This window comes from Salvelinus fontinalis, unplaced genomic scaffold, assembly GCF_029448725.1.
Source record: "Salvelinus fontinalis isolate EN_2023a unplaced genomic scaffold, ASM2944872v1 scaffold_0244, whole genome shotgun sequence".
In the NCBI taxonomy this organism is placed as follows: domain Eukaryota; kingdom Metazoa; phylum Chordata; class Actinopteri; order Salmoniformes; family Salmonidae; genus Salvelinus; species Salvelinus fontinalis.
In genome coordinates, this window is record NW_026600453.1 from 31,240 (window position 1) to 59,181 (window position 27,942).

The following is a 27,942-nucleotide window of genomic DNA, read 5'->3' on the forward strand; positions in this document are numbered from 1 at the left end:
CAATGTTAGAATGACAGGTGTGTTTTTCAACTCCAACAGACCCTACTACTAGTAATAACACAATGTTAGAATGACAGGTGTGTTTTTCAACTTCAACAGACCCTACTACTAGTAATAACAGTTAGAATGACAGGTGTGTTTGTCAACTTCAACAGACCCTACTACTAGTAATAACACAATGTTAGAATGACAGGTGTGTTTTTCAACTCCAACAGACCCTACTACTAGTAATAACAGTTAGAATGACAGGTGTGTTTGTCAACTTCAACAGACCCTACTACTAGTAATAACACAATGTTAGAATGACAGGTGTGTTTGTCAACTTCAACAGACCCTACTACTAGTAATAACAGTTAGAATGACAGGTGTGTTTGTCAACTTCAACAGACCCTACTACTAGTAATAACACAATGTTAGAATGACAGGTGTGTTTTTCAACTCCAACAGACCCTACTACTAGTAATAACACAATGTTAGAATGACAGGTGTGTTTTTCAACTTCAACAGACCCTACTACTAGTAATAACACAATGTTAGAATGACAGGTGTGTTTTTCAACTTCAACAGACCCTACTACTAGTAATAACACAATGTTAGAATGACAGGTGTGTTTGTCAACTTCAACAGACCCTACTACTAGTAATAACAGTTAGAATGACAGGTGTGTTTGTCAACTCCAACAGACCCTACTACTAGTAATAACACAATGTTAGAATGACAGGTGTGTTTTTCAACTTCAACAGACCCTACTACTAGTAATAACACAATGTTAGACTGACAGGTGTGTTTGTCAACTTCAACAGACCCTACTACTAGTTATAACAGTTAGAATGACAGGTGTGTTTGTCAACTCCAACAGACCCTACTACTAGTAATAACACAATGTTAGAATGACAGGTGTGTTTGTCAACTTCAACAGACCCTACTACTAGTAATAACACAATGTTAGAATGACAGGTGTGTTTTTCAACTTCAACAGACCCTACTACTAGTAATAACAGTTAGAATGACAGGTGTGTTTGTCAACTCCAACAGACCCTACTACTAGTAATAACACAATGTTAGAATGACAGGTGTGTTTGTCAACTTCAACAGACCCTACTACTAGTTATAACAGTTAGAATGACAGGTGTGTTTGTCAACTCCAACAGACCCTACTACTAGTAATAACACAATGTTAGAATGACAGGTGTGTTTTTCAACTTCAACAGACCCTACTACTAGTAATAACAGTTAGAATGACAGGTGTGTTTGTCAACTCCAACAGACCCTACTACTAGTAATAACACAATGTTAGAATGACAGGTGTGTTTTTCAACTTCAACAGACCCTACTACTAGTTATAACACAATGTTAGAATGACAGGTGTGTTTTTCAACTTCAACAGACCCTACTACTAGTTATAACAGTTAGAATGACAGGTGTGTTTTTCAACTTCAACAGACCCTACTACTAGTAATAACAGTTAGAATGACAGGTGTGTTTGTCAACTTCAACAGACCCTACTACTAGTAATAACACAATGTTAGAATGACAGGTGTGTTTGTCAACTTCAACAGACCCTACTACTAGTAATAACAGTTAGAATGACAGGTGTGTTTGTCAACTCCAACAGACCCTACTACTAGTAATAACACAATGTTAGAATGACAGGTGTGTTTTTCAACTTCAACAGACCCTACTACTAGTAATAACACAATGTTAGACTGACAGGTGTGTTTGTCAACTTCAACAGACCCTACTACTAGTTATAACAGTTAGAATGACAGGTGTGTTTGTCAACTCCAACAGACCCTACTACTAGTAATAACACAATGTTAGAATGACAGGTGTGTTTTTCAACTTCAACAGACCCTACTACTAGTTATAACAGTTAGAATGACAGGTGTGTTTTTCAACTTCAACAGACCTTACTACTAGTTATAACAGTTAGAATGACAGGTGTGTTTTTCAACTTCAACAGACCCTACTACTAGTAATAACAGTTAGAATGACAGGTGTGTTTGTCAACTTCAACAGACCCTACTACTAGTAATAACACAATGTTAGAATGACAGGTGTGTTTTTCAACTTCAACAGACCCTACTACTAGTAATAACACAATGTTAGAATGACAGGTGTGTTTTTCAACTTCAACAGACCCTACTACTAGTAATAACAGTTAGAATGACAGGTGTGTTTTTCAACTTCAACAGACCCTACTACTAGTAATAACAGTTAGAATGACAGGTGTGTTTGTCAACTCCAACAGACCCTACTACTAGTTATAACAGTTAGAATGACAGGTGTGTTTTTCAACTCCAACAGACCCTACTACTAGTAATAACACAATGTTAGAATGACAGGTGTGTTTGTCAACTTCAACAGATCCTACTACTAGTTATAACAGTTAGAATGACAGGTGTGTTTTTCAACTCCAACAGACCCTACTACTAGTAATAACACAATGTTAGAATGACAGGTGTGTTTTTCAACTTCAACAGACCCTACTACTAGTTATAACACAATGTTAGAATGACAGGTGTGTTTGTCAACTCCAACAGACCCTACTACTAGTTATAACACAATGTTAGAATGACAGGTGTGTTTGTCAACTCCAACAGACCCTACTACTAGTTATAACACAATGTTAGAATGACAGGTGTGTTTTTCAACTCCAACAGACCCTACTACTAGTAATAACAGTTAGAATGACAGGTGTGTTTTTCAACTCCAACAGACCCTACTACTAGTAATAACAGTTAGAATGACAGGTGTGTTTTTCAACTTCAACAGACCCTACTACTAGTAATAACACAATGTTAGAATGACAGGTGTGTTTGTCAACTCCAACAGACCCTACTACTAGTTATAACACAATGTTAGAATGACAGGTGTGTTTTTCAACTTCAACAGACCCTACTACTAGTTATAACAGTTAGAATGACAGGTGTGTTTTTCAACTTCAACAGACCCTACTACTAGTTATAACAGTTAGAATGACAGGTGTGTTTTTCAACTTCAACAGACCCTACTACTAGTTATAACACAATGTTAGAATGACAGGTGTGTTTTTCAACTCCAACAGATCCTACTACTAGTAATAACACAATGTTAGAATGACAGGTGTGTTTTTCAACCAGAGCAAAAGACAAACCAATTCCAGTGGGATAATATTAATCAGTATAATGTGGTTTTATTTTCTCACACTGTGTAAAATCAGTGTACTGGATCAAATCTGCGGTGTAAACAGACTGGTCTCATAGACTAGACGTAACATATTAAATGTAAATCCGGGAAACTCAAATTAGTATGATGTGTTATGTTTGGTATGATTAGATAAGACAGATGGTTACTTAGGGCAAAAACGAAAGTAGGGTGGTTGGTCGGGCGTTTAACACGAACGTCTAGCAACCCAAAGGTTGTGGGTTCAAATCTCATCACAGACAAATGTAGCTAATTAGCAACTTTGCAACTACTTACTAGTTTTGAGCTACTTTGCAACTACTTAGCATGTTAGCTAAACCTTCCCCTAAACTTAACCCTTTTAGCTAACCCTTGCCCTAACCCTAACCTTAACCCTTTAACCTAACTCTAAATTTAACCCTAATCTTAACCCTAACCCCCAACCCCAGCTAACATTAGCCAGCTAGCTAACGTTCACCTCTTACCCACCTAGCTAGAATTTGTAACATATGATACGTTTTGCAAATTTGTAACAAATAGTATGTTTGGCAAATTCGTAGCATATTGATTGTACATTTAGCAAATTCGTAACATACTATAATAGGAATTGTAATTCGTAACATATTATACGAAATTGTTGATGGACATCCACAAATTAATACAAACCATACGAAACGTAAAATATCATACTAAATGAAGTGTTCTAGATTTACATACAGAATAATACGAAATGCTCTGAGATCCTGTTGGCGAAAATTGTATTTTTCCAAGACTTTCTATTGAGAAGGGAAACTGCCTCCCCATGCAAGCCTTGTGTCGTCATATAACCCTTGAATAGGACGGATAGGCTACAGTAGATTTTCCCTCTACATCAGCCCCAGTCTCATCAGATCACTCACACTACCCCCGCCACTCACACTATCCCTGCCACTCCACTATCCCTGCCACTCCACTCCACTCCAGCAGTTACACCGCTGCTCGCTGTGATCGATCCTTCCTCACATCTCCAAGCTGCAACCGGCTCTGAGTCACCAAACACCTGCCCCCGGGAACCGCGCTTCGGGAGGTCTGGTGGGCTGGCAGCGGGCACGGCACGTCTGGCTCGGGACGTACAGAGGGGCCCGGGGGGGGGGAGATAATGCAAGTGAGGGAGATGGTGGATGCCTGCGGCACGTGTGACGTGGCAAATTGCAGCAATTGCCTCTACTGTTTTACATGTGAAGAGAGAGAGAGAGCTCAGCCTCACGCGCTGGCGGGATACTGCAGAACCGGGGAAGGGAGGGAGGGAATGAGGGAGGGGATGAGGGAGGGGAATGTAATCAGAAGAAAAATAAGCGACTGAGGGAGAGTTGAGGAACGGAGGGGCCGAAGGTGGATGCACGAGAGACTGCGGAGCCGAGAGAGGACGAGAGAGGTAGCGGAAAACTGCTGAGGTTTAGAGAAGAGTAAAGACAAGAAGCATCAAAAGTCCCACAGTCGGTACCACACCAGATTCAGGGATGTAGCCGAAGAGGGGAGAGCTCAGCCTTTCCGAGCTCATCACTATGAAGAAACATTCGGCCAGGGTTGCCCCGCTGTCCGCTTGCAATAGCCCGGTGCTCACCTTAACGAAAGTCAAAGGTAGGGAGAACTCCGTTCTGTGACTTGACTTCGGTCGTGCTTAAAGCCCGATTTGGTATTCGTCTACCTAATATGTGTAGCCTATTTTACATTCACCCTTGAAACCTAAAGTGTCCAAGGTTAGGCTTGTAAATCAACCAGAAAATAGGCATAGCCTATACGTTTGGTGTTGTGTGACTGGCAGAGAAACTTGGGTCAGTCAGGGGTGATGAATGGTGTTGGTGAAAGAGTTATCCGCTTTGAGGCACCGATTCACTTTTATAAATGTTCCGTTGCGTGCCAAAACGCTTCGGATTACCAACGGAATGAACACCCCTTCACGGTAATTAGGGATGCGTTCGGGAAGACTTTATCTTAATAGACCATCAACGCTTCTAATTACACATTTTACTACCCTGGAAAAATGTCTCGATCATGATGGGAGATAATGTTGTTACAGTCATTTATTCCACAATCTCTTCTTTCGCTGTATTGTTTAAAAGTATTTCGTTCTGCACATTCATAAATGTAGTTAAGAATTCATTTCTCTCCAAACTCATCTGCATAATCGTCACTAAATATAATAACACCCCAATTTTTGGGGGGCGAACCTGTAAAATGCAAATCAGACAACAGATTTATGGCCAAAAAGTAGTTTTGTCCTGCAAAATGCATCGGGCCATTGAAGTGTTGCACTGCTTGTCCATCATGAGTGAGTGCATGGGGGAGCATGAAGCTGTTATTTTAGCAGAACAGGGCAGGGACCGACACCCCGCCTCTCTCTCTCACACACACACACACACACCATCTTTAAATTGACATGCCCAACGGGATAAAAATGGTTGGCTGGCTATCCAAACTCCTTGCTCCGGCCAAACGCTAAGCCACGCCCACGGACGTTGGTTTCTTCTCCGCAGTGACTCTGGATCTAAGTACCTCCCCAACGATTTCTAGAACACAAACACATTCCAACCATTCTGATTGGTCCCAGAAACGAACACACCGAGAACACACGTGGGTAAAGTGGCATTTTGAAAATGTGTAATTGGCTTTGATACTCACCACAAACAACTTCAAAGATGTAAACCTTTATAACCCTACCAGTAAACAGGTAGTACACCTTTATGAACCCTACCAGTAAACAGGTAGTAAACCTTTATGAACCCTACCAGTAAACAGGTAGTAAACCTCTATGAACCTTACCGGTAAACAGGTAGTACACCTTTATGAACCCTATCAGTAAACAGGTAGTAAACCTCTATGAACCCTACCAGTAAATAGGTAGTAAACCTTTATGAACCCTATCAGTTAACAGTTACATTTACATTTACATTTAAGTCATTTAGCAGACGCCCTTATCCAGAGCGACTTACAAATTGGTGCATTCACCTAATGACATCCAGTGGAACAGCCACTTTACAATAGTGCATCTACATCTTTTAAGGGGGGGGGGGGGGGGGCAGAAGGATTGCTTTATCCTATCCTAGGTATTCCTTGAAGAGGTGGGGTTTCAGGTGTCTCCGGAAGGTGGTGATTGACTCCGCTGTCCTGGCGTCGTGAGGGAGTTTGTTCCACCATTGGGGTGCCAGAGCAGCGAACAGTTTTGACTGGGCTGAGCGGGAACTGTACTTCCTCAGTGGTAGGGAGGCGAGCAGGCCAGAAGTGGATGAACGCAGTGCCCTTGTTTGGGTGTAGGGCCTGATCAGAGCCTGAAGGTACTGAGGTGCCGTTCCCCTCACAGCTCCGTAGGCAAGCACCATGGTCTTGTAGCGGATGCGAGCTTCAACTGGAAGCCAGTGGAGAGAGCGGAGGAGCGGGGTGACGTGAGAGAACTTGGGAAGGTTGAACACCAGACGGGCTGCGGCGTTCTGGATGAGTTGTAGGGGTTTGATGGCACAGGCAGGGAGCCCAGCCAACAGCGAGTTGCAGTAATCCAGACGGGAGATGACAAGTGCCTGGATTAGGACCTGTGCCGCTTCCTGTGTGAGGCAGGGTCGTACTCTGCGGATGTTGTAGAGCATGAACCTACAGGAACGGGCCACCGCCTTGATGTTAGTTGAGAACGACAGGGTGTTGTCCAGGATCACGCCAAGGTTCTTAGCGCTCTGGGAGGAGGACACAATGGAGTTGTCAACCGTGATGGCGAGATCATGGAACGGGCAGTCCTTCCCCGGGAGGAAGAGCAGCTCCGTCTTGCCGAGGTTCAGCTTGAGGTGGTGATCCGTCATCCACACTGATATGTCTGCCAGACATGCAGAGATGCGATTCGCCACCTGGTCATCAGAAGGGGGAAAGGAGAAGATTAGTTGTGTGTCGTCTGCATAGCAATGATAGGAGAGACCATGTGAGGTTATGACAGAGCCAAGTGACTTGGTGTATAGCGAGAATAGGAGAGGGCCTAGAACAGAGCCCTGGGGGACACCAGTGGTGAGAGCGCGTGGTGAGGAGACAGATTCTCGCCACGCCACCTGGTAGGAGCGACCTGTCAGGTAGGACGCAATCCAAGCGTGGGCCGCGCCGGAGATGCCCAGCTCGGAGAGGGTGGAGAGGAGGATCTGATGGTTCACAGTATCGAAGGCAGCCGATAGGTCTAGAAGGATGAGAGCAGAGGAAAGAGAGTTAGCTTTGGCAGTGCGGAGCGCCTCCGTGATACAGAGAAGAGCAGTCTCAGTTGAGTGACTAGTCTTGAAACCTGACTGATTTGGATCAAGAAGGTCATTCTGAGAGAGATAGCAGGAGAGCTGGCCAAGGACGGCACGTTCAAGAGTTTTGGAGAGAAAAGAAAGAAGGGATACTGGTCTGTAGTTGTTGACATCGGAGGGATCGAGTGTAGGTTTTTTCAGAAGGGGTGCAACTCTCGCTCTCTTGAAGACGGAAGGGACGTAGCCAGCGGTCAGGGATGAGTTGATGAGCGAGGTGAGGTAAGGGAGAAGGTCTCCGGAAATGGTCTGGAGAAGAGAGGAGGGGATAGGGTCAAGCGGGCAGGTTGTTGGGCGGCCGGCCGTCACAAGACGCGAGATTTCATCTGGAGAGAGGGGAGAGAAAGAGGTCAAAGCACAGGGTAGGGCAGTGTGAGCAGAACCAGCGGTGTCGTTTGACTTAGCAAACGAGGATCGGATGTCGTCGACCTTCTTTTCAAAATGGTTGACGAAGTCGTCTGCAGAGAGGGAGGAGGGGGGGGGGAGGGGGAGGAGGATTCAGGAGGGAGGAGAAGGTGGCAAAGAGCTTCCTAGGGTTAGAGGCAGATGCTTGGAATTTAGAGTGGTAGAAAGTGGCTTTAGCAGCAGAGACAGAAGAGGAAAATGTAGAGAGGAGGGAGTGAAAGGATGCCAGGTCCGCAGGGAGGCGAGTTTTCCTCCATTTCCGCTCGGCTGCCCGGAGCCCTGTTCTGTGAGCTCGCAATGAGTCGTCGAGCCACGGAGCGGGAGGGGAGGACCGAGCCGGCCTGGAGGATAGGGGACATAGAGAGTCAAAGGATGCAGAAAGGGAGGAGAGGAGGGTTGAGGAGGCAGAATCAGGAGATAGGTTGGAGAAGGTTTGGGCAGAGGGAAGAGATGATAGGATGGAAGAGGAGAGAGTAGCGGGGGAGAGAGAGCGAAGGTTGGGACGGCGCGATACCATCCGAGTAGGGGCAGTGTGGGAAGTGTTGGACGAGAGCGAGAGGGAAAAGGATACAAGGTAGTGGTCGGAGACTTGGAGGGGAGTTGCAATGAGGTTAGTGGAAGAACAGCATCTAGTAAAGATGAGGTCAAGCGTATTGCCTGCCTTGTGAGTAGGGGGGGAAGGTGAGAGGGTGAGGTCAAAAGAGGAGAGGAGTGGAAAGAAGGAGGCAGAGAGGAATGAGTCAAAGGTAGACATGGGGAGGTTAAAGTCACCCAGAACTGTGAGAGGTGAGCCGTCCTCAGGAAAGGAGCTTATCAAGGCATCAAGCTCATTGATGAACTCTCCAAGGGAACCTGGAGGGCGATAAATGATAAGGATGTTAAGCTTGAAAGGGCTGGTAACTGTGACAGCATGGAATTCAAAGGAGGCGATAGACAGATGGGTAAGGGGAGAAAGAGAGAATGACCACTTGGGAGAGATGAGGATCCCGGTGCCACCACCCCGCTGACCAGAAGCTCTCGGGGTGTGCGAGAACACGTGGGCAGACGAAGAGAGAGCAGTAGGAGTAGCAGTGTTATCTGTGGTGAGCCATGTTTCCGTCAGTGCCAAGAAGTCGAGGGACTGGAGGGACGCATAGGCTGAGATGAGCTCTGCCTTGTTGGCCGCGGATCGGCAGTTCCAGAGGCTACCGGAGACCTGGAACTCCACGTGGGTCGTGCGGGCTGGGACCACCAGGTTAGGGTGGGCGCGGCCACGCGGTGTGAGGCGTTTGTATGGTCTGTGCAGAGAGGAGAGAACAGGGATAGACAGACACATATTTGACAGGCTACAGAAGAGGCTACGCTAAAGCAAAGGAGATTAGAATGACAAGTGGGCTACACGTCTCGAATGTTCAGAAAGTTAAGCTTACGTAGCAAAAAATCAATAAAATTACAAATCTTATTGACTAAAATGATATAGTACTGCTGGCTGGTGAAGTAGCCTGGCTAGCAGTAGCTGCGTTGTTGAAAGTGAAGCTGGCTAGGTGACCTCGACAGTTTCTCTAAATTTCTCTAAACTACACAATTATCATGGATACAAGGACAGCAAAGACAACTAGCTAACACTACGCTAATCAAGTCGTTCCGTTGTAATGTAAGTTTCTACAGTGCTGCTATTCGGTAGAAGTTGGCTAGCTAGCAGTGTTAGCTAGCAGTGTTGGCTAGGTAGGAGGACAGCAGCGCGGCAGGCGAAACTAGCTGGCTAGCTAACCGATAATTACTCAAAGTTACACAATTATCTTAGATACAAAGCTAGCAAAGAAAACTATGTAGCTAGCTAACACTACACAAAACAAGTCGTTCCGTTGTATTGTAATCGTTTCTACAATGCTCTTCGGTGGCAAGCTGGCTAGCTAGCAGTGTTGGCTACGTTGCGTTAATTTCGAACGAAAATAGCTCGCTAGCGAACCTCAATAACGACGCAATTATGTTTGATAAAAGACGGCTATGTAGCTAGCTAAGATCAAACAAATCAAACCGTTGTACTGTAATGAAAATGAAAATCAGACCGTTGTACTATAATGAAATGTAATGAAAAGTTATACTACTATTCGGTAGACGGTGGACGTTTGCTAGCTGCTGGGCAGATAGCAGTGGACAACGAGACGACGAAATACGATAATTACGCAGTTATCTTTGATACACAGACGGCTATGTAGCTAGTTAAGAAGAAATTGCTAAGGTTGGACAAATTAAATCGTTGTACTATAATGAAATGTAATGAAAAGTTATAAAAGTTATACTACCTGCAGAGCGAATGCAGAGCGAATGCAAATGCGACCGCTCGCCCCAAACCGGATGTTGACCAGTTAGTAAACCTTTATGAACCTTGCCAGTAAACAGGTAGTACACCTCTATGAACCCTACCAGTAAACAGGTAGTAAACCTTTATGAACCCTACCAGTAAACAGGTAGTAAACATTTATGAACCCTATCAGTACACAGGTAGTACACCTTTATGAACCCTACCAGTAAACAGGTAATAAACCTTTATGAACCTTACCGGTAAACAGGTAATACACCTTTATGAACCTTACCGGTAAACAGGTAGTAAACCTTTATGAACCCTACCAGTAAACAGGTAATAAACCTTTTGAACCTTACCAGTAAACAGGTAGTAAACCTTTATTAATCTTACCGGTAAACAGGTAGTAAACCTTTATGAACTTTACCAGTTAACAGGTATAAAACCTGTAGTATAATGGCTAAGGTTAGGATCTTAGATCAGTTTGTGGCAACTTGTCCCCGGAGTTTTACATTATTCACTCTGTAAAATACCTATTCCTTTTATAACAGTCCAATGCTTCCGTTGCCTCCTCCTTGGTTAAGTTGCTGTGTGTGTCCTTCCTTCTAGGGTTACCAGTGACCCACAGAGCATTCTAGTGTGTCTCAGAGTTCCACTATGATCACAGAATGTTCTAGTGTGTCTCAGAGTTCCACTATGATCACAGAACATTCTAGTGTGTTTTAGAGTTCCACTATGATCACAGAACATTCTAGTGTGTTTTAGAGTTCCACTATGATCACAGAACATTCTAGTGTGTTTTTGAGTTCACTATGATCACAGAACATTCTAGTGTGTTTTAGAGTTCCACTATGATCACAGAACGTTCTAGTGTGTCTCAGAGTTCCACTATGATCATAGAACATTCTAGTGTGTTTTAGAGTTCCACTATGATCACAGAACGTTCTAGTGTGTTTTAGAGTTCCACTCTGATCACAGAACATTCTAGTGTGTTTTAGAGTTCCACTCTGATCACAGAACATTCTAGTGTGTTTTAGAGTTCCACTATGATCACAGAACGTTCTAGTGTGTATCCTAGAGTTTATAATAATAATGATAATGTATTATTATTAACTTTTCAAAAGCGCTTTTCATAACAGAAATCTCAAAGCACTTTATAAGCAAAAACCCAATGGAGGCCAAGTCTTTGAGTGCTGCTTCCTCTGCAGATGGAGAGGGTCAGTTCAGCGGAGGGAGCTGGGAAGCAGCCTGACTCTTATAGCCACTGGACTTCTCCTTCACTCTGTGTATCACCACTTGGGTGACGCCTCAGCAGCTCTGGGCAGAAAGCTCACCACACAAAGTTCAGAATAGTATCCAGTCGTCTTCTCTACGAGCCGTCTGTCTCACCGCTGTTGTATTCCTCTGTCTCCCATTCCTCTCACGCTTCACCACTCCTCACATCATGTTTTCAAAAGATCACGAACTGGCAGCCAGGTCAAACTAAAAAGATGGGACTGTGCCCAGATGCATTTTTCAAACAAAAACATGAGCCAGCTAGTTAGCTAGCTAGTTAGCCAAGCCAAAAATAGTTGACCTGTCAGTCAATCTGTAAATCCTAGACTCAGCATACTAGTTGAAGAAGAAGCTTCACCACGAGAAGATAACAGGAGTACACAGAGGAAACTAGCATTTCCTGTTGAGATCGGAAAGGAAGAGGACAGACTAATTACAGTTTTACATTCACAGCTGGATGTTGTGTGTGTGTGTGTGTCCTAAAGCTGTGTTTATATTGTTGAATCACTCACAGCGGTCTTTGTTGTCCCTGTGTGCTCCAGCAGTATCTGAAAGGTGAGCGTGCAGGAAGGGTTGTCTCTCTCAGTGCTGTGTTAGGGAGATACCCTTCCTCTCCTGCTGTTGTGTACGGAGAAACTGACACACACACACACACACTCGCTCACGCTCACGCTCACACTCACACTCACACTCACACTCACACACACTCTCACACACACATGTTGAGTGTTGACCTGTAGGTCTGGAGCTTTTGTAAAAGCAGCAAGCGTAGTGTCAGTTCATTATAATAAGTCATGAACCTTCCCTGTCCACCCTAGAGAAACTGAACCTTCCCTGTCCACCCTAGACAAACTGAACCTTCCCTGTCCACCCTAGAGAAACTTAACCTTCCCTGTCCACCCTAGAGAAACTGAACCTTCCCTGTCCACCCTAGAGAAACTGAACCTTCCCTGTCCACCTTAGACACACTGAACCTTCCCTGTCCACCCTAGAGAAACTGAACCTTCCCTGACCACCCTAGAGAAACTGAACCTTCCCTGTCCACCCTAGACAAACTGAACCTTCCCTGTCCACCCTAGAGAAACTGAACCTTCCCTGACCACCCTAGAGAAACTGAACCTTCCCTGACCACCCTAGACAAACTGAACCTTCCCTGTCCACCCTAGAGAAACTGAACCTTCCCTGTCCACCCTAGACAAACTGAACCTTCCCTGTCCACCCTAGACAAACTGAACCTTCCCTGTCCACCCTAGAGTAACTGAACCGTCCCTGTCCACCCTAGAGAAACTGAAACTTTGGGAAGTTTCGCTGTCCACCCTAGACAAACTGAACCTTCCCTGTCCACCCTAGACAAACTGAACCTTCCCTGTCCACCCTAGAGTAACTGAACTGTCCCTGTCCACCCAAGAGAAACTGAAACTTAGGGAAGTTTCGCTGTCCACCCTAGAGTAACTGAACCTTCCCTGTCCACCCTAGAGAAACTGAAACTTCCCTGTTCACCCTAGACAAACTGAACCTTCCCTGTTCACCCTAGACAAACTGAACCTTCCCTGTCCACCCTAGAGATACTGAACCTTCCCTGTCCACCCTAGAGAAACTGAACCTTCCCTGTACACCCTAGACAAACTGAACCTTCCCTGTCCACCCTAGAGAAATTGAACCTTCCCTGACCACCCTAGAGAAACTGTTTTACAGTCTAGACTGACGTTATCTTTAGCTTTACAGAGGCACATGCAGTGAGAGAATGATCATTCACTTTTTAATCAGCTTTATGAAGTGGGGGAGATTGATTGTCCCAATGGAGTATTTGTTTAGTAAGTGGGCGTTGAAGCACAGTCTCATACACATCAACACGGTTACTGTGACACAGAAATAGATTCTTGTTCAGTATCCTCACTGGCTTTGAAGAATGACCTGTCAGCCTTGGAGATATGAAGGTCAGGGTTCAATCTCCAGTGAAATCATTTACTGTGTAGGTAGGAAAGAGGATGGAGCATTGTATTCCTATGTGTTTGATAGCCTAGCATATAACTTGTGAAGTTTGGCCAGTTTATTTTGATGGATTGCCAGTTGCAGCAAAGAGAGTGTACAGGAGAAGCTAACAGGTGATCTTTTCTAGACTGTATTGAAAGAGAAGGAGAGAAGAGGAGAGGAGAAGAAAGGGGGGACAGGAGAGGCAGAGGGGGAGGATTACAGAGTGTGGAGAGAAGATGAAAGGACAGACGATGAGGGTGATGGAGGAGAGGAGAGTACTGGACAAGACAGGAGAGAGTGATGGAAGAGAGGAGAGTACTGGACAAGACAGGAGAGAGTGATGGAAGAGAGGAGAGTACTGGACAAGACAGGAGAGAGTGATGGAGGAGAGGAGAGTACTGGACAAGACAGGAGAGAGTGATGGAAGAGAGGAGAGTACTGGACAAGACAGGAGAGAGTGATGGAGGAGAGGAGAGTACTGGACAAGACAGGAGAGAGTGATGGAGGAGAGGAGAGTACTGGACAAGACAGGAGAGAGTGATGGAAGAGAGGAGAGTACTGGACAAGACAGTAGAGAGTGATGGAAGAGAGGAGAGTACTGGACAAGACAGGAGAGAGTGATGGAGGAGAGGAGAGTAATGGACAAGACAGTAGAGAGTGATGGAAGAGAGGAGAGTACTGGACAAGACAGGAAAGAGTGATGGAAGAGAGGAGAGTACTGGACAAGACAGGAGAGAGTGATGGAAGAGAGGAGAGTACTGGACAAGACAGGAAAGAGTGATGGAAGAGAGGAGAGTACTGGACAAGACAGTAGAGAGTGATGGAAGAGAGGAGAGTACTGGACAAGACAAGAGAGAGTGAACAGAGGGAGGTATTGCAGGGGCATGACAGGGAGGAGAGTGTGGAGAGGAGAGATTATGGTGAGAGTATGGAGGGTTGTGGGTTCGATTCACGGGCCACCCACATGTTATTTTATTTATATTATTTTATATATTAGAAGATGAGAGGACAGGAGGGAGTGTGAAGGGGAGGAGAGAAGGTATTATAGAGTATGGAGAGAAGAGGAGAGGAGAGGTAGGAGAGAGTACAGGACAGACAGAGGAAAGCAGAGGACAGACAGGAGCAGGACAGAGGAGAGGACAGACAGACAGGAGCAGGACAGAGGAGAGGACAGACAGGAGAAGGACAGAGGAGAGGACAGACAGGAGCAGGACAGAGGACAGACAGACAGGAGCAGGACAGCCTGCTCCCTCTGTGATGTCAACATACAGTACACCCACTCTGCAGGTGGAGTGAATCACAGAGACCACTGCATATAAATACCATTGTGTGTGCGTGTGTGGGTGTGGGTGTAGATGTGGGTGGGTGTGTGTGTGTTTGCTCAACACTTCTCAGACAGACACCCAGCCTGCTTACTGTACAGAGAAGTGAGTTGCCCTCTGCCTTTTAACCTCTATATAGGTAATTTAGCAGATATTTGATCCAAAACAACTTGTAGTCATGCATGCATATATTTTTTGTATGGGTGGTCCCAGTGAGAATTGAATCCAATCCACAGAGTCAAAACCAAGCTACTAAATAATGCTCTCTTTCTATACTTCTCTCTCTCTCTCTCTCTCTCTCTCTCTCTCTCTCTCTCTCTCTCTCTCTCTCTCTCTCTCTCTCTCTCTCTCTCTCTCTCTCTATACCTCTCTCTCTCTCTCTCTCTCTCTCTCTCTCTCTCTCTCTCTCTCTCTCTCTCTCTCTCTCTCTCTCTCTCTCTCTCTCTCTCTCTCTCTCTCTCTCTCTCTCTCTCTCTCTCTCTCTCTATACCTCTCTCTCTCTCTCTCTATACCCCCCTCTCTCTCTCTATACCTCTCTCTCTCTCTATACCTCTCCTGGTGACAAATCCCCTCTCTCAGCGCCAGTCCACAGTCCTCTGTGTAATGATGAAAAATGGATTTGTCAAAGCACTTTAAACCACTCCTGCCTTCCAGGGGGAGAGGACATTTCATTGGCTGCCACAGCTGGACTGGGACGGTTCCCACACTGTGATTGACCGTATCCCCGTGGGTCCGGTTACCTTGACCACAGGTTATACAGCGATCCATTGATAACAGATGTGTTTACAAACAGACCTCCAACTCTAGTCACTGGAACTCACTCTCCCCACCTGGACAAGCACTGAATGTTGTTAGTATTAGTAGTCTGGTGAAGAGGAGAAATAACAGTAATGGCTGGTGGTTGTCTGGTGATTGTTTTTGCATGGATAGTACTTCAAAACTCATAATACACAGAGAAGAAAATTGACATTTTGAGAATAAAGTAAACATTTATTTTCAAGAATAATATCAAAATAAAATTTCTAGAATAATGTCAAAATGTTTCAAGAATAGAGTAAAAAACATTTGATATTTTCAGTAGGTTACAGCAGGATATTTCTCCCAGCCATAATCACAAGCAACAGCTGCGATGAGCACAGACCACGGTACACAGTTGTACAGAATACATAGGAACTTCACCATTCTCCCTTCTCAGACCTCACCACTCCCCTAGTCAAGTATCAACCCTGCGCTAGTCAAGTGTCACCCCTCCCCTTCAACCCTCCTCACCCTTGAATTGGTCAGTTATCACCCCTGCTCTGGTCAAGCCTCACTTCTCCTTCTCGCCCCTCACCCTTGCACTCATTTAATCACAATAATGAGCTTTTCAATTGGCCAACATACATGCTAAGAGCCGACAAGAGCAACAACTACAGTGCATGTGGAAGTATCAGATAGCTGGTCATTATGTATGATCATCATCATAATGAACTAGGATTCAATTCATCACAATGACAATGTTGCTAGCTAATATGGATGTTGTTGGCACTACACTGGCTGCATGTCAACACAACCACTCCACTTCCTGGATCTTGGCTAACATATTGCAATCTTAGAATCCTAGTACACCACCATAGCTTAATATTGCTAAATAACATGAGTTGGTTAATCAATTAAAGCAATCAAAGCCCATTTCAAACATATTTCCTACATTTAAGCAAATGAATTGTATGTAACTCATTGGTTCTGCTTTGTAACTAGACCTACCCCCATCAAGTTTAGCTGAAAGGTGAAGTTCTCTAGTTTGTGTATGGAAACACATTTCCATACGCTGTTGTTGCTTGTATCTTCAAAATGACATGTGTTCTGACCAATAGACATGCTCATTGTGATACAGTATGACATGTGTTCTGACCAATAGACATGCTCATTGTGATATGACATGTGTTCTGACCAGTATACATGCTCATTGTGATATGACATGTGTTCTGACCAATAGACATGCTCATTGTGATACAGTATGACATGTGTTCTGGCCAATAGACATGCTCATTGTGATACAGTATGACATGTGTTCTGACCAATAGACATGCTCATTGTGATACAGTATGACATGTGTTCTGGCCAATAGACATGCTCATTGTGATACAGTATGACATGTGTTCTGACCAATAGACATGCTCATTGTGATACAGTATGACATGTGTTCTGACCAATAGACATGCTCATTGTGATACAGTATGACATGTGTTCTGACCAATAGACATGCTCATTGTGATACAGTATGACATGTGTTCTGGCCAATAGACATGCTCATTGTGATACAGTATGACATGTGTTCTGGCCAATAGACATGCTCATTGTGATACAGTATGACATGTGTTCTGACCAATAGACATGCTCATTGTGATACAGTATGACATGTGTTCTGGCCAATAGACATGCTCATTGTGATACAGTATGACATGTGTTCTGACCAATAGACATGCTCATTGTGATACAGTATGACATGTGTTCTGGCCAATAGACATGCTCATTGTGATACAGTATGACATGTGTTCTGGCCAATAGACATGCTCATTGTGATACAGTATGACATGTGTTCTGGCCAATAGACATGCTCATTGTGATATAGTATGACATGTGTTCTGGCCAATAGACATGCTCATTGTGATACAGTATGACATGTGTTCTGGCCAATAGACATGCTCATTGTGATACAGTATGACATGTGTTCTGGCCAATAGACATGCTCATTGTGATACAGTATGACATGTGTTCTGGCCAATAGACATGCTCATTGTGATACAGTATGACATGTGTTCTGACCAATAGACATGCTCATTGTGATACAGTATGACATGTGTTCTGGCCAATAGACATGCTCATTGTGATGTGACATGTGTTCTGGCCAATAGACATGCTCATTGTGATACAGTATGACATGTGTTCTGACCAATAGACATGCTCATTGTGATACAGTATGACATGTGTTCTGGCCAATAGACATGCTCATTGTGATATGACATGTGTTCTGGCCAATAGACATGCTCATTGTGATACAGTATGACATGTGTTCTGACCAATAGACATGCTCATTGTGATACAGTATGACATGTGTTCTGGCCAATAGACATGCTCATTGTGATACAGTATGACATGTGTTCTGGCCAATAGACATGCTCATTGTGATACAGTATGACATGTGTTCTGGCCAATAGACATGCTCATTGTGATACAGTATGACATGTGTTCTGGCCAATAGACATGCTCATTGTGATACAGTATGACATGTGTTCTGGCCAATAGACATGCTCATTGTGATACAGTATGACATGTGTTCTGGCCAATAGACATGCTCATTGTGATACAGTATGACATGTGTTCTGGCCAATAGACATGCTCATTGTGAAACAGTATGACATGTGTTCTGACCAATAGACATGCTCATTGTGATACAGTATGACATGTGTTCTGGCCAATAGACATGCTCATTGTGATACAGTATGACATGTGTTCTGACCAATAGACATGCTCATTGTGATACAGTATGACATGTGTTCTGGCCAATAGACATGCTCATTGTGATACAGTATGACATGTGTTTTGACCAATAGACATGCTCATTGTGATACAGTATGACATGTGTTCTGGCCAATAGACATGCTCATTGTGATACAGTATGACATGTGTTCTGGCCAATAGACATGCTCATTGTGATACAGTATGACATGTGTTCTGACCAATAGACATGCTCATTGTGATACAGTATGACATGTGTTCTGGCCAATAGACATGCTCATTGTGATACAGTATGACATGTGTTCTGACCAATAGACATGCTCATTGTGATACAGTATGACATGTGTTCTGACCAATAGACATGCTCATTGTGATACAGTATGACATGTGTTCTGGCCAATAGACATGCTCATTGTGATACAGTATGACATGTGTTTTGACCAATAGACATGCTCATTGTGATACAGTATGACATGTGTTCTGGCCAATAGACATGCTCATTGTGATACAGTATGACATGTGTTTTGACCAATAGACATGCTCATTGTGATACAGTATGACATGTGTTCTGACCAATAGACATGCTCATTGTGATGTGACATGTGTTCTGGCCAATAGACATGCTCATTGTGATACAGTATGACATGTGTTCTGACCAATAGACATGCTCATTGTGATACAGTATGACATGTGTTTTGGCCAATAGACATGCTCATTGTGATACAGTATGACATGTGTTCTGGCCAATAGACATGCTCATTGTGATACAGTATGACATGTGTTCTGGCCAATAGACATGCTCATTGTGATACAGTATGACATGTGTTCTGGCCAATAGACATGCTCATTGTGATATGACATGTGTTTTGGCCAATAGACATGCTCATTGTGATACAGTATGACATGTGTTTTGGCCAATAGACATGCTCATTGTGATACAGTATGACATGTGTTCTGGCCAATAGACATGCTCATTGTGATGTGACATGTGTTCTGGCCAATAGACATGCTCATTGTGATAGGACATGTGTTCTGACCAATAGACATGCTCATTGTGATATGACATGTGTTCTGGCCAATAGACATGCTCATTGTGATCTGACACGTGTTCTGACCAAAAGACATGCTCATTGTGATGTGACATGTGTTCTGGCCAATAGACATGCTCATTGTGATCTGACACGTGTTCTGACCAATAGACATGCTCATTGTGATATGACATGTGTTCTGGCCAATAGACATGCTCATTGTGATACAGTATGACATGTGTTCTGACCAATAGACATGCTCATTGTGATACAGTATGACATGTGTTCTGGCCAATAGACATGCTCATTGTGATGTGACGTGTTCTGACCAATAGACATGCTCATTGTGATCTGACACGTGTTCTGACCAATAGACATGCTCATTGTGATGTGACATGTGTTCTGGCCAATAGACATGCTCATTGTGATGTGACATGTGTGCTGGCCAATAGACATGCTCATTGTGATGTGACATGTGTTCTGACCAATAGACATGCTCATTGTGATGTGACATGTGTTCTGACCAATAGACATGCTCATTGTGATGTGACATGTGTTCTGACCAATAGACATGCTCATTGTGATATGACACGTGTTCTGACCAATAGACATGCTCATTGTGATATGACATGTGTTCTGGCCAATAGACATGCTCATTGTGATTTTAAATATATAAAGTATGTGGTGTCCTGCAGGGGGTGAGAATTGACTGATGCATGAATGAGAGAGGTGAGGCAGAGGGGTGATAACTGACCAATGCAGGGTGAGAGTTGAGAATGAGGGGTGACAACTGACCAATGCAGGGTGAGAGTTGAGAATGAGGGGTGATAACTGACCAATGCAGGGTGAGAGTTGAGAATGAGGGGTGATAACTGACCAATGCAGGGTGAGAGTTGAGAATGGGGGGTGATAACTGACCAATGCAGGGTGAGAGTTGAGAATGAGGGGTGATAACTGACCAATGCAGGGTGAGAGTTGAGAATGAGGGGTGATAACTGACCAATGCAGGGTGAGAGTTGAGAATGAGGGGTGATAACTGACCAATGCAGGGTGAGAGTTGAGAATGAGGGGTGATAACTGACCAATGCAGGGTGAGAGTTGAGAATGAGGGGTGATAACTGACCAATGCAGGGTGAGAGTTGAGAATGAGGGGTGATAACTGACCAATGCAGGGTGAGAGTTGAGAATGAGGGGTGATAACTGACCAATGCAGGGTGAGAGTTGAGAATGGGGGGTGATAACTGACCAATGCAGAGTGAGAGTTGAGAATGAGGGGTGATAACTGACCAATGCAGGGTGAGAGTTGAGAATGAGGGGTGATAACTGACCAATGCAGGGTGAGAGTTGAGAATGAGGGGTGATAACAGACCAATGCAGGGTGAGAGTTGAGAATGAGGGGTGATAACAGACCAATGCAGGGTGAGAGTTGAGAATGAGGGGTGATAACTGACCAATGCAGGGTGAGAGTTGAGAATGAGGGGTGATAACTAACCAATGCAGGGTGAGAGTTGAGAATGAGGGATGATAACTGACCAATGCAGGGTGAGAGTTGAGAATGAGTGGTGATAACTGACCAATGCAGGGTGAGAGTTGAGAATGACGGGTGATAACTGACCAATGCAGGGTGAGAGTTGAGAATGAGGGGTGATAACTGACCAATGCAGGGTGAGAGTTGAGAATGAGGGGTGATAACTGACCAATGCAGGGTGAGAGTTGAGAATGAGGGGTGATAATTGACCAATGCAGGGTGAGAGTTGAGAATGAGGGGTGATAACTGACCAATGCAGGGTGAGAGTTGAGAATGAGGGGTGATAACTGACCAATGCAGGGTGAGAGTTGAGAATGAGGGGTGATAACTGACCAATGCAGGGTGAGAGTTGAGAATGAGGGGTGATAACTGACCAATGCAGGGTGAGAGTTGAGAATGAGGGGTGATAACTGACCAATGCAGGGTGAGAGTTGAGAATGAGGGGTGATAACTGACCAATGCAGGGTGAGAGTTGAGAATGAGGGGTGATAACTGACCAATGCAGGGTGAGAGTTGAGAATGACGGGTGATAACTGACCAATGCAGGGTGAGAGTTGAGAATGAGGGGTGATAACTGACCAATGCAGGGTGAGAGTTGAGAATGAGGGGTGATAACTGACCAATGCAGGGTGAGAGTTGAGAATGAGGGGTGATAACTGACCAATGCAGGGTGAGAGTTGAGAATGAGGGGTGATAACTGACCAATGCAGGGTGAGAGTTGAGAATGAGGGGTGATAACTGACCAATGCAGGGTGAGAGTTGAGAATGAGGGGTGATAACTGACCAATGCAGGGTGAGAGTTGAGAATGAGGGGTGACACTTGACTAGTGCAGGGTGATACTTGACTAGGTGAGCGGTGAGGTCTGAGGAGGAGGAATGAGGAAGTTTCTGATATTATTTAACGAGGCAAGTCAGTTAAGAACTAATTCTTAATTACAACGACGGCCTACCAGGGAACAGTTATTCTTAATATAATGCCTTGTTCAGGGGCAGAACCACAGATTTTTACCTTGTCAGCTCAGGGATTCGATCCAGCAACCTTACTGGCCTAACGCTCTAACCACTAGGCTACCTGCCGCCAATAGCCCATGTGGTTCCTCCTTCTGAAAGAGCCAGTCTGCGGCACGACCTCTTCACGGTCCACGACCTCTTCACGGTCCACAACCTCTTCACAGTCCACGACCTCTTCACGGTCCACAACCTCTTCGCGGTCCACAACCTCTTCACAGTCCACAACCTCTTCACGGTCCACAACCTCTTCACAGTCCACAACCTCTTCACGGTCCACGACCTCTTCACGGTCCACAACCTCTTCACAGTCCACAACCTCTTCACGGTCCACAACCTCTTCACAGTCCACGACCTCTTCACAGTCCACAACCTCTTCACGGTCCACGAACTCTTCACAGTCCACGACCTCTTCACGGTCCACAACCTCTTCACGGTCCACAACCTCTTCATGGTCCAGATTTTTTTTCTTTCTTCGCTTTGCCCAAATCCTCATCCGTAACAAAGACTCTCTTTGTAAAAAAAAACGACTTCTCTATAAAATAAAATGATAAACAGCTGAGACCAGAAGCCACGGTGTCCAATTATAAGTACTACTCCACAGAGGCAGAAAAGTGTTGGCAGAAGTTTATGTTGTTTGTTATTTGTTGTATCCAAATTTCATTGGTAAACAACATTGACCTGGCAGCTTAGTCCCTCTGCGTCTTGGCACCACTTTGACAAATCTACTTTTCCCTTTCAATTCCCCTATAATTTATGGAGTAGGCCACCAATTTCATCTTCCCACTACTTAAGGTCCATACTGTAATGGAAATCAATGAGAAGATGGCACCACTTTTACAAGGTTCCTTGGAGAATTCTTGCCCGAACCTTTGATTTAAGTGTGGGGTTCTTGACGAGGCATCTACGGTTCTTCAGAATTCTAAAAGGTTCTTGAAATGTATGGAAGCCTGCAGATGTGTCCTTTCCATAGCACACAGCAAATTGTCCAGCGTTAACTAGTGTTGATTTTTCAGTGTAACATTTCTAATGTTGATTCTAGTGTTACATTTACACTGTACAGAGTTAAATTAACACCCAAAAATGGTTCCCTTATGGCATCGCTATCAAGAACCTTATTTGGTTCCAACTTGCACCTTTATTTGTAAGAGTGTACTTATATTCTGGCTTTAACTTATGTAGCAAGGGACTTAATGTTGTTCACTTCTTTGGGCCAAGCCGTAATGAAAATCACCTGCTAATTAACAGACAGCCCCTTGCTAAGATGGACTATAAAACAATCTGTTTTAGCATTACGATGCTACGGTAGTCTATAACTCTGATCTGAGTCTGTTGAAATGTGTGTTGAAGTCTGTTTTAGCATTAAGATGCTACCGTTTTCTATAACTCTGATCTGAGTCTGTTGAAATGTGTGTTGAAGTCTGTTTTAGCATTAAGATGCTACCGTTTTCTATAACTCTGATCTGAGTCTGTTGAAATGTGTGTTGAAGTCTGTTTTAGCATTACGATGCTACGGTAGTCTATAACTCTGATCTGAGTCTGTTGAAATGTGTGTTGAAGTCTGTTTTAGCATTACGATGCTACGGTAGTCTATAACTCTGATCTGAGTCTGTTGAAATGTGTGTTGAAGTCTGTTTTAGCATTAAGATGCTACCGTTTTCTATAACTCTGATCTGAGTCTGTTGAAATGTGTGTTGAAGTCTGTTTTAGCATTACGATGCTACGGTAGTCTATAACTCTGACCTGAGTCTGTTGAAATGTGTGTTGAAGTTTTAGATCCAAGGTTTTGTGAGGCTGATAAAATCCCTTCGCCACTTAGCTAGCGGCGACTGACAGTGCACACACACACACACACAACCACGCACACACACACAACCACACACACACCTTACAGGGCATGTGAGGTGAAACTGCTGTTGAGAAAGACACCTGCGGTGGCTGCCTAAAGTGCACATCCATTAATTTAACAGGACAGCCCTGGCACATCTTTATAAAATATTGATCCGTGGAGAAAAGCGCTGGGAATCCCTCCAGTATGTTAAACAGGAGGCTGAAGGAATCTCCCCAATGGAGATAGATGGACACCAACTCCAGTCTTCTGCTGACTGCAGCGAAGCCACATCGAAGCAGAGGCCTTCCTGCTATGTGGTTATGGGCCGCGCTCGTCAATGTGGCTTTCAAGCTTTACTTCTTTATCCAGTCTTTAGTCCTAACTGTCTCTTGTCTGTTACCATAAATAAATACACTTCCTGTATGTATCACAACATACAACAGGGAACTGCAGGAGAGGAGAGGAGAGGAGAGGAGAGGAGAGGAGAGGAGAGGAGAGGAGAGGAGAGGAGAGGAGAGGAGAGGGGAGGAATAGAGGAGAGGGGATGAGGAGGGTGGAAGAGAGGGGGAAGGAGGAAGGAGAGGAGAGGGATGGAGGAAGGGATGAGAGGAGAGGGGATGAGGAGGGAGGAGAGGGGATGAGGGGGGATGGAAGGAGGAGAGGGGGAGGGAGTGAGGGAGGAAGGGAAGGAGTTTTGGGTACCTCACCAGGACTCTGCTGGCTGACTGGTGGAGGGCACTGAAAGAGAGGAGAGGGGGTGAAGGGAGGGAGAGAGGGATAGCAGGGAAGGAGGGATAAAAGTAGAGAATAGTATACTCAAGGCCAAGTACTGAGTAACCACAGTCTGTCACACACTCTCATAAACAGATACACACACACACACAATGGTGGTGGGTGACATGCTGTGTATTACCGTGTCAGTGACCAATGTGACGTGTCTGTCTAGCCAGAGCTACAGCACCAGCCTGGGTCTTCAGCATCTGTTCTTCCTCCTGGGCTGACCAGGGCTCAATAACACACACACACACATACACATACACACACAGTGAGCTCCTCAGACGCCCCCTAACAAGGGCTCAGCTCACAGAGGGTGAAGCAAAAGAAGAGGTAGGGAGGGAGGGAGGAAAGGCTGTTCAATAACAGACATCTTCTCTGTCTGTTCTCTGTCTCCCTCTGGTCCTCTGACAGCTGAGTCCAGCCTGGGGGTTGTAGTCTTTCTATCTCTGGTTTTATTTGGTCTGACAATGTTGGGTAGGGCGTAGTCGGTTGCTGCACTCTGATAGGCTTTTGAGTGACTGCTCGACACAGGCCCAGCCTCAGGATCAAACCCAGGCTGCTGGATGCTGTCACAGCTGAATCCCACTGACTGTATCTGACTGACTGCCTGGCTCTGGTCACAGATCCGGTGAAATATGTTGTGAAATGTATTGTAATGTTTTAAGCATGTATAACTGCCTTAATATTGCTGGACCCCAGGAAGGGTAGCTGCTGCCTTGGCAGGAACTAATGGGGATCCATAATAAACCCCAGGAAGAGTAGCTGCTGCCTTGGCAGGAACTAATGGGGATCCATAATAAACCCCAGGAAGAGTAGCTGCTGCCTTGGCAGGAACTAATGGGGATCCTTAATAAACCCCAGGAAGAGTAGCTGCTGCCTTGGCAGGAACTAATGGGGATCCATAATAAACCCCAGGAAGAGTAGCTGCTGCCTTGGCAGGAACTAATGGGGATCCATAATAAACCCCAGGAAGAGTAGCTGCTGCCTTGGCAGGAACTAATGGGGATCCTTAATAAACCCCGGGTGTCACGTTCCTGACCTGTTTTCTGTTATTTTTGTATGTGTTTAGTTGGTCAGGACGGGAGTTGGGGTGGGCATTCTATGTTTAGGTCATTGGGAATTAGCCTTATATGGTTCTCAATCGGAGACAGGTGTTTGACGTTTCCTCTGATTGAGAACCATATAAAGGTAGGCTGTTCACACTGTTTGTTTGTGGGTGGTTGTCTTCCGTATCTGTGTATGTTGCACCACACGGGACCGTTTCGGTTTGTTCGTTCGTTTGTTGTAGTCTGTACCTGTTCGTGCGTTCTTCGTGTTATATGTAAGTTCTCATAGTTCAGGTCTGTCTACGTTCGTTTGTTATTTTGTAGTTTGTTGAAGTGTTTTCGGTTTTCGTCTTTACTTTAATAAACTTCATTATGTCCACATTCCACACTGCGCTTTGGTCCAATCCCTATCTCCTCCTCTTCTTCTTCCGAAGAGGAGGAGGACAACCGTTACAGAACCACCCACCTCAATAGGATCAAGCAGTGTGAGAGGAACCATCAGCAGCGACCTAAAAACCAGGACTCGTGGACTTGGGAGGAAATATTGGCTGGAAAAGGACCCTAGGCTCAGACAGGAGAGAATCGCCGCTCTCGGGAGGCGATGGAGTCAGCGAAAGCCCAGGATCGGTGGTCTGAGGAGAAAGCAAGCAGACGTGGCTGGAAACCCGAAAATAAACCCCAAAAATGTCTTGGGGGGGCTAAAAGGGAGAGTGGCGAAGTCAGGTAGGAGACCTGTGCCTACTCCCTGTACTTACCGTGGAGAGCGAAAGTACGGGCAGACACCGTGTTACGCAGTAGAGCGCATGGTGTCTCCTGTACGTGTGCATAGCCCGGTGCGGTACATACCAGCTCCTCGTATCGGCCGGGCCAGATTGAGCATTGAGCCAAGTGCCATGAAGCCGGCTCTACACATCTGGCCACCAGTGCGTCTCCTCGGGCCGGCTTACATGGCACCAGCCTTACGCATGGTGTCCCCGGTTCGCCTACATAGCCCGGTGCGGGTTATTCCACCTCCCCGCACTGGTCGGGCGAAGGGGAGCATACAACCAGGTAAGGTTGGGCAGGCTCAGTGCTCAAGGGAGCCAGTACGCCTGCACGGTTCGGTATTTCCGGCGCCATCTCCCAGCCCAGTACCACCAGTGCCTACACCACGCACCAGGCTTCCAGTACGTCTCCAGAGCCCTGTTCCTCCTCCACGCACTCTCCCTGTGGTGCGTGTCTCCAGCCCAGTGCCTCCAGTTCCGGCACCACGCATCAAGCCTCCTGTGCGTCTCCAGAGCCCTGTACGCACTGTTCCTTCTCCCCGTACTCGCCTTGATGTGCGTGCCCTCGTACCACGCACCAGGCCTATAGTACGCCTTGAGAGTCCAGTGTGCCCTGTTGTTGTTCCCCGCACTAGCCTGAAGGTGCGTGTCTTTAGCCCGGTACCTCCAGTTCCGGCACCACGCACCAGGCCTACAGTGCGTCTCAGCCGGCCAGAGTCTGCCGTCTGCCCAGCGGCGCCTGAACTGCCCGTCTGCCCAACGGCGACTGAACTGCCCGTCTGCCCAACGGCGCCTGAACTGCCCGTCTGCCCAACGCCGTCTGAACTGTCCGTCTGCCAAGCGCCTCATGAACTGCCCGTCTGTACTGAGCCTTCAAAGCCGCCCGTCTGTACTGAGCCTGCAAAGCCGCCCGTCTGCCATGAGCCTTCAGAGCCGTCCGCCAGACAGGAGCCGCTAGAGCCTTCCGCCAGACAGGAGCCGCTAGAGCCTTCCGCCAGACAGGATCAGCCAGAGCCTTCCGCCAGACAGGATCAGCCAGAGCCTTCCGCCAGACAGGATCAGCCAGAGCCTTGCGCCAGACAGGATCAGCCAGAGCCGTCAGCGAGCCATGACCAGCCAGAGCTGTCAGCGAGCCATGACCAGCCAGAGCCGTCAGCCAGCCATGACCAGCCAGAGCCGTCATCCAGCCATGACCAGCCAGAGCCGTCATCCAGCCTGGATCCGCCAGAGCCGTCATCCAGCCATGACCAGCCAGAGCCGTCATCCAGCCATGACCAGCAGAGCCGTCATCCAGCCAGGATCCGCCAGAGCCGTCATCCAGCCATGACCAGCCAGAGCCGTCATCCAGCCATGACCAGCCAGAGCCATCATCCAGCCAGGATCCGCCAGAGCCGTCATCCAGCCAGGATCCGCCAGAGCCGTCATCCAGCCAGGATCCGCCAGAGCCGTCATCCAGCCAGGATCCGCCAGAGCCGTCATCCAGCCAGGATCCGCCAGAGCCGTCATCCAGCCAGGATCCGCCAGAGTCAGCCAGCCAGGATCCGCCAGAGCCAGCCAGCCAGGATCCACCAGAGCCAACCAGCCAGGATCCGCCAGAGCCAGCCAGCCAGGATCCGCCATCCAGTCCAGTGCTGCCGTCCCTCAGTCCGGAGCTGCCCCTTATCCCGGTGCTGCTCCTTATCCCGGTGATACCCCTTAATTTAGGTGGGTTTATTTGGAGGGTGGTCATTGAGAGG

General features: G+C 46.0%; 1 protein-coding gene across 1 annotated transcript in view; it reads left to right on the top strand.

Annotated features, from left to right (window-relative positions):
• The first annotated feature begins 4,479 nt into the window (after positions 1 to 4,479).
• Positions 4,480 to 27,942, top strand: part of LOC129844870 (putative thiamine transporter SLC35F3) — a 99,626-nt gene continuing 76,163 nt past the window's right edge. The window contains exon 1 of the mRNA XM_055913035.1: positions 4,480 to 4,785. Within this exon, the coding sequence (XP_055769010.1) occupies positions 4,710 to 4,785 (76 nt within the window). The 5' untranslated portion in view covers positions 4,480 to 4,709. The remainder of the gene's footprint in view (positions 4,786 to 27,942) is intronic.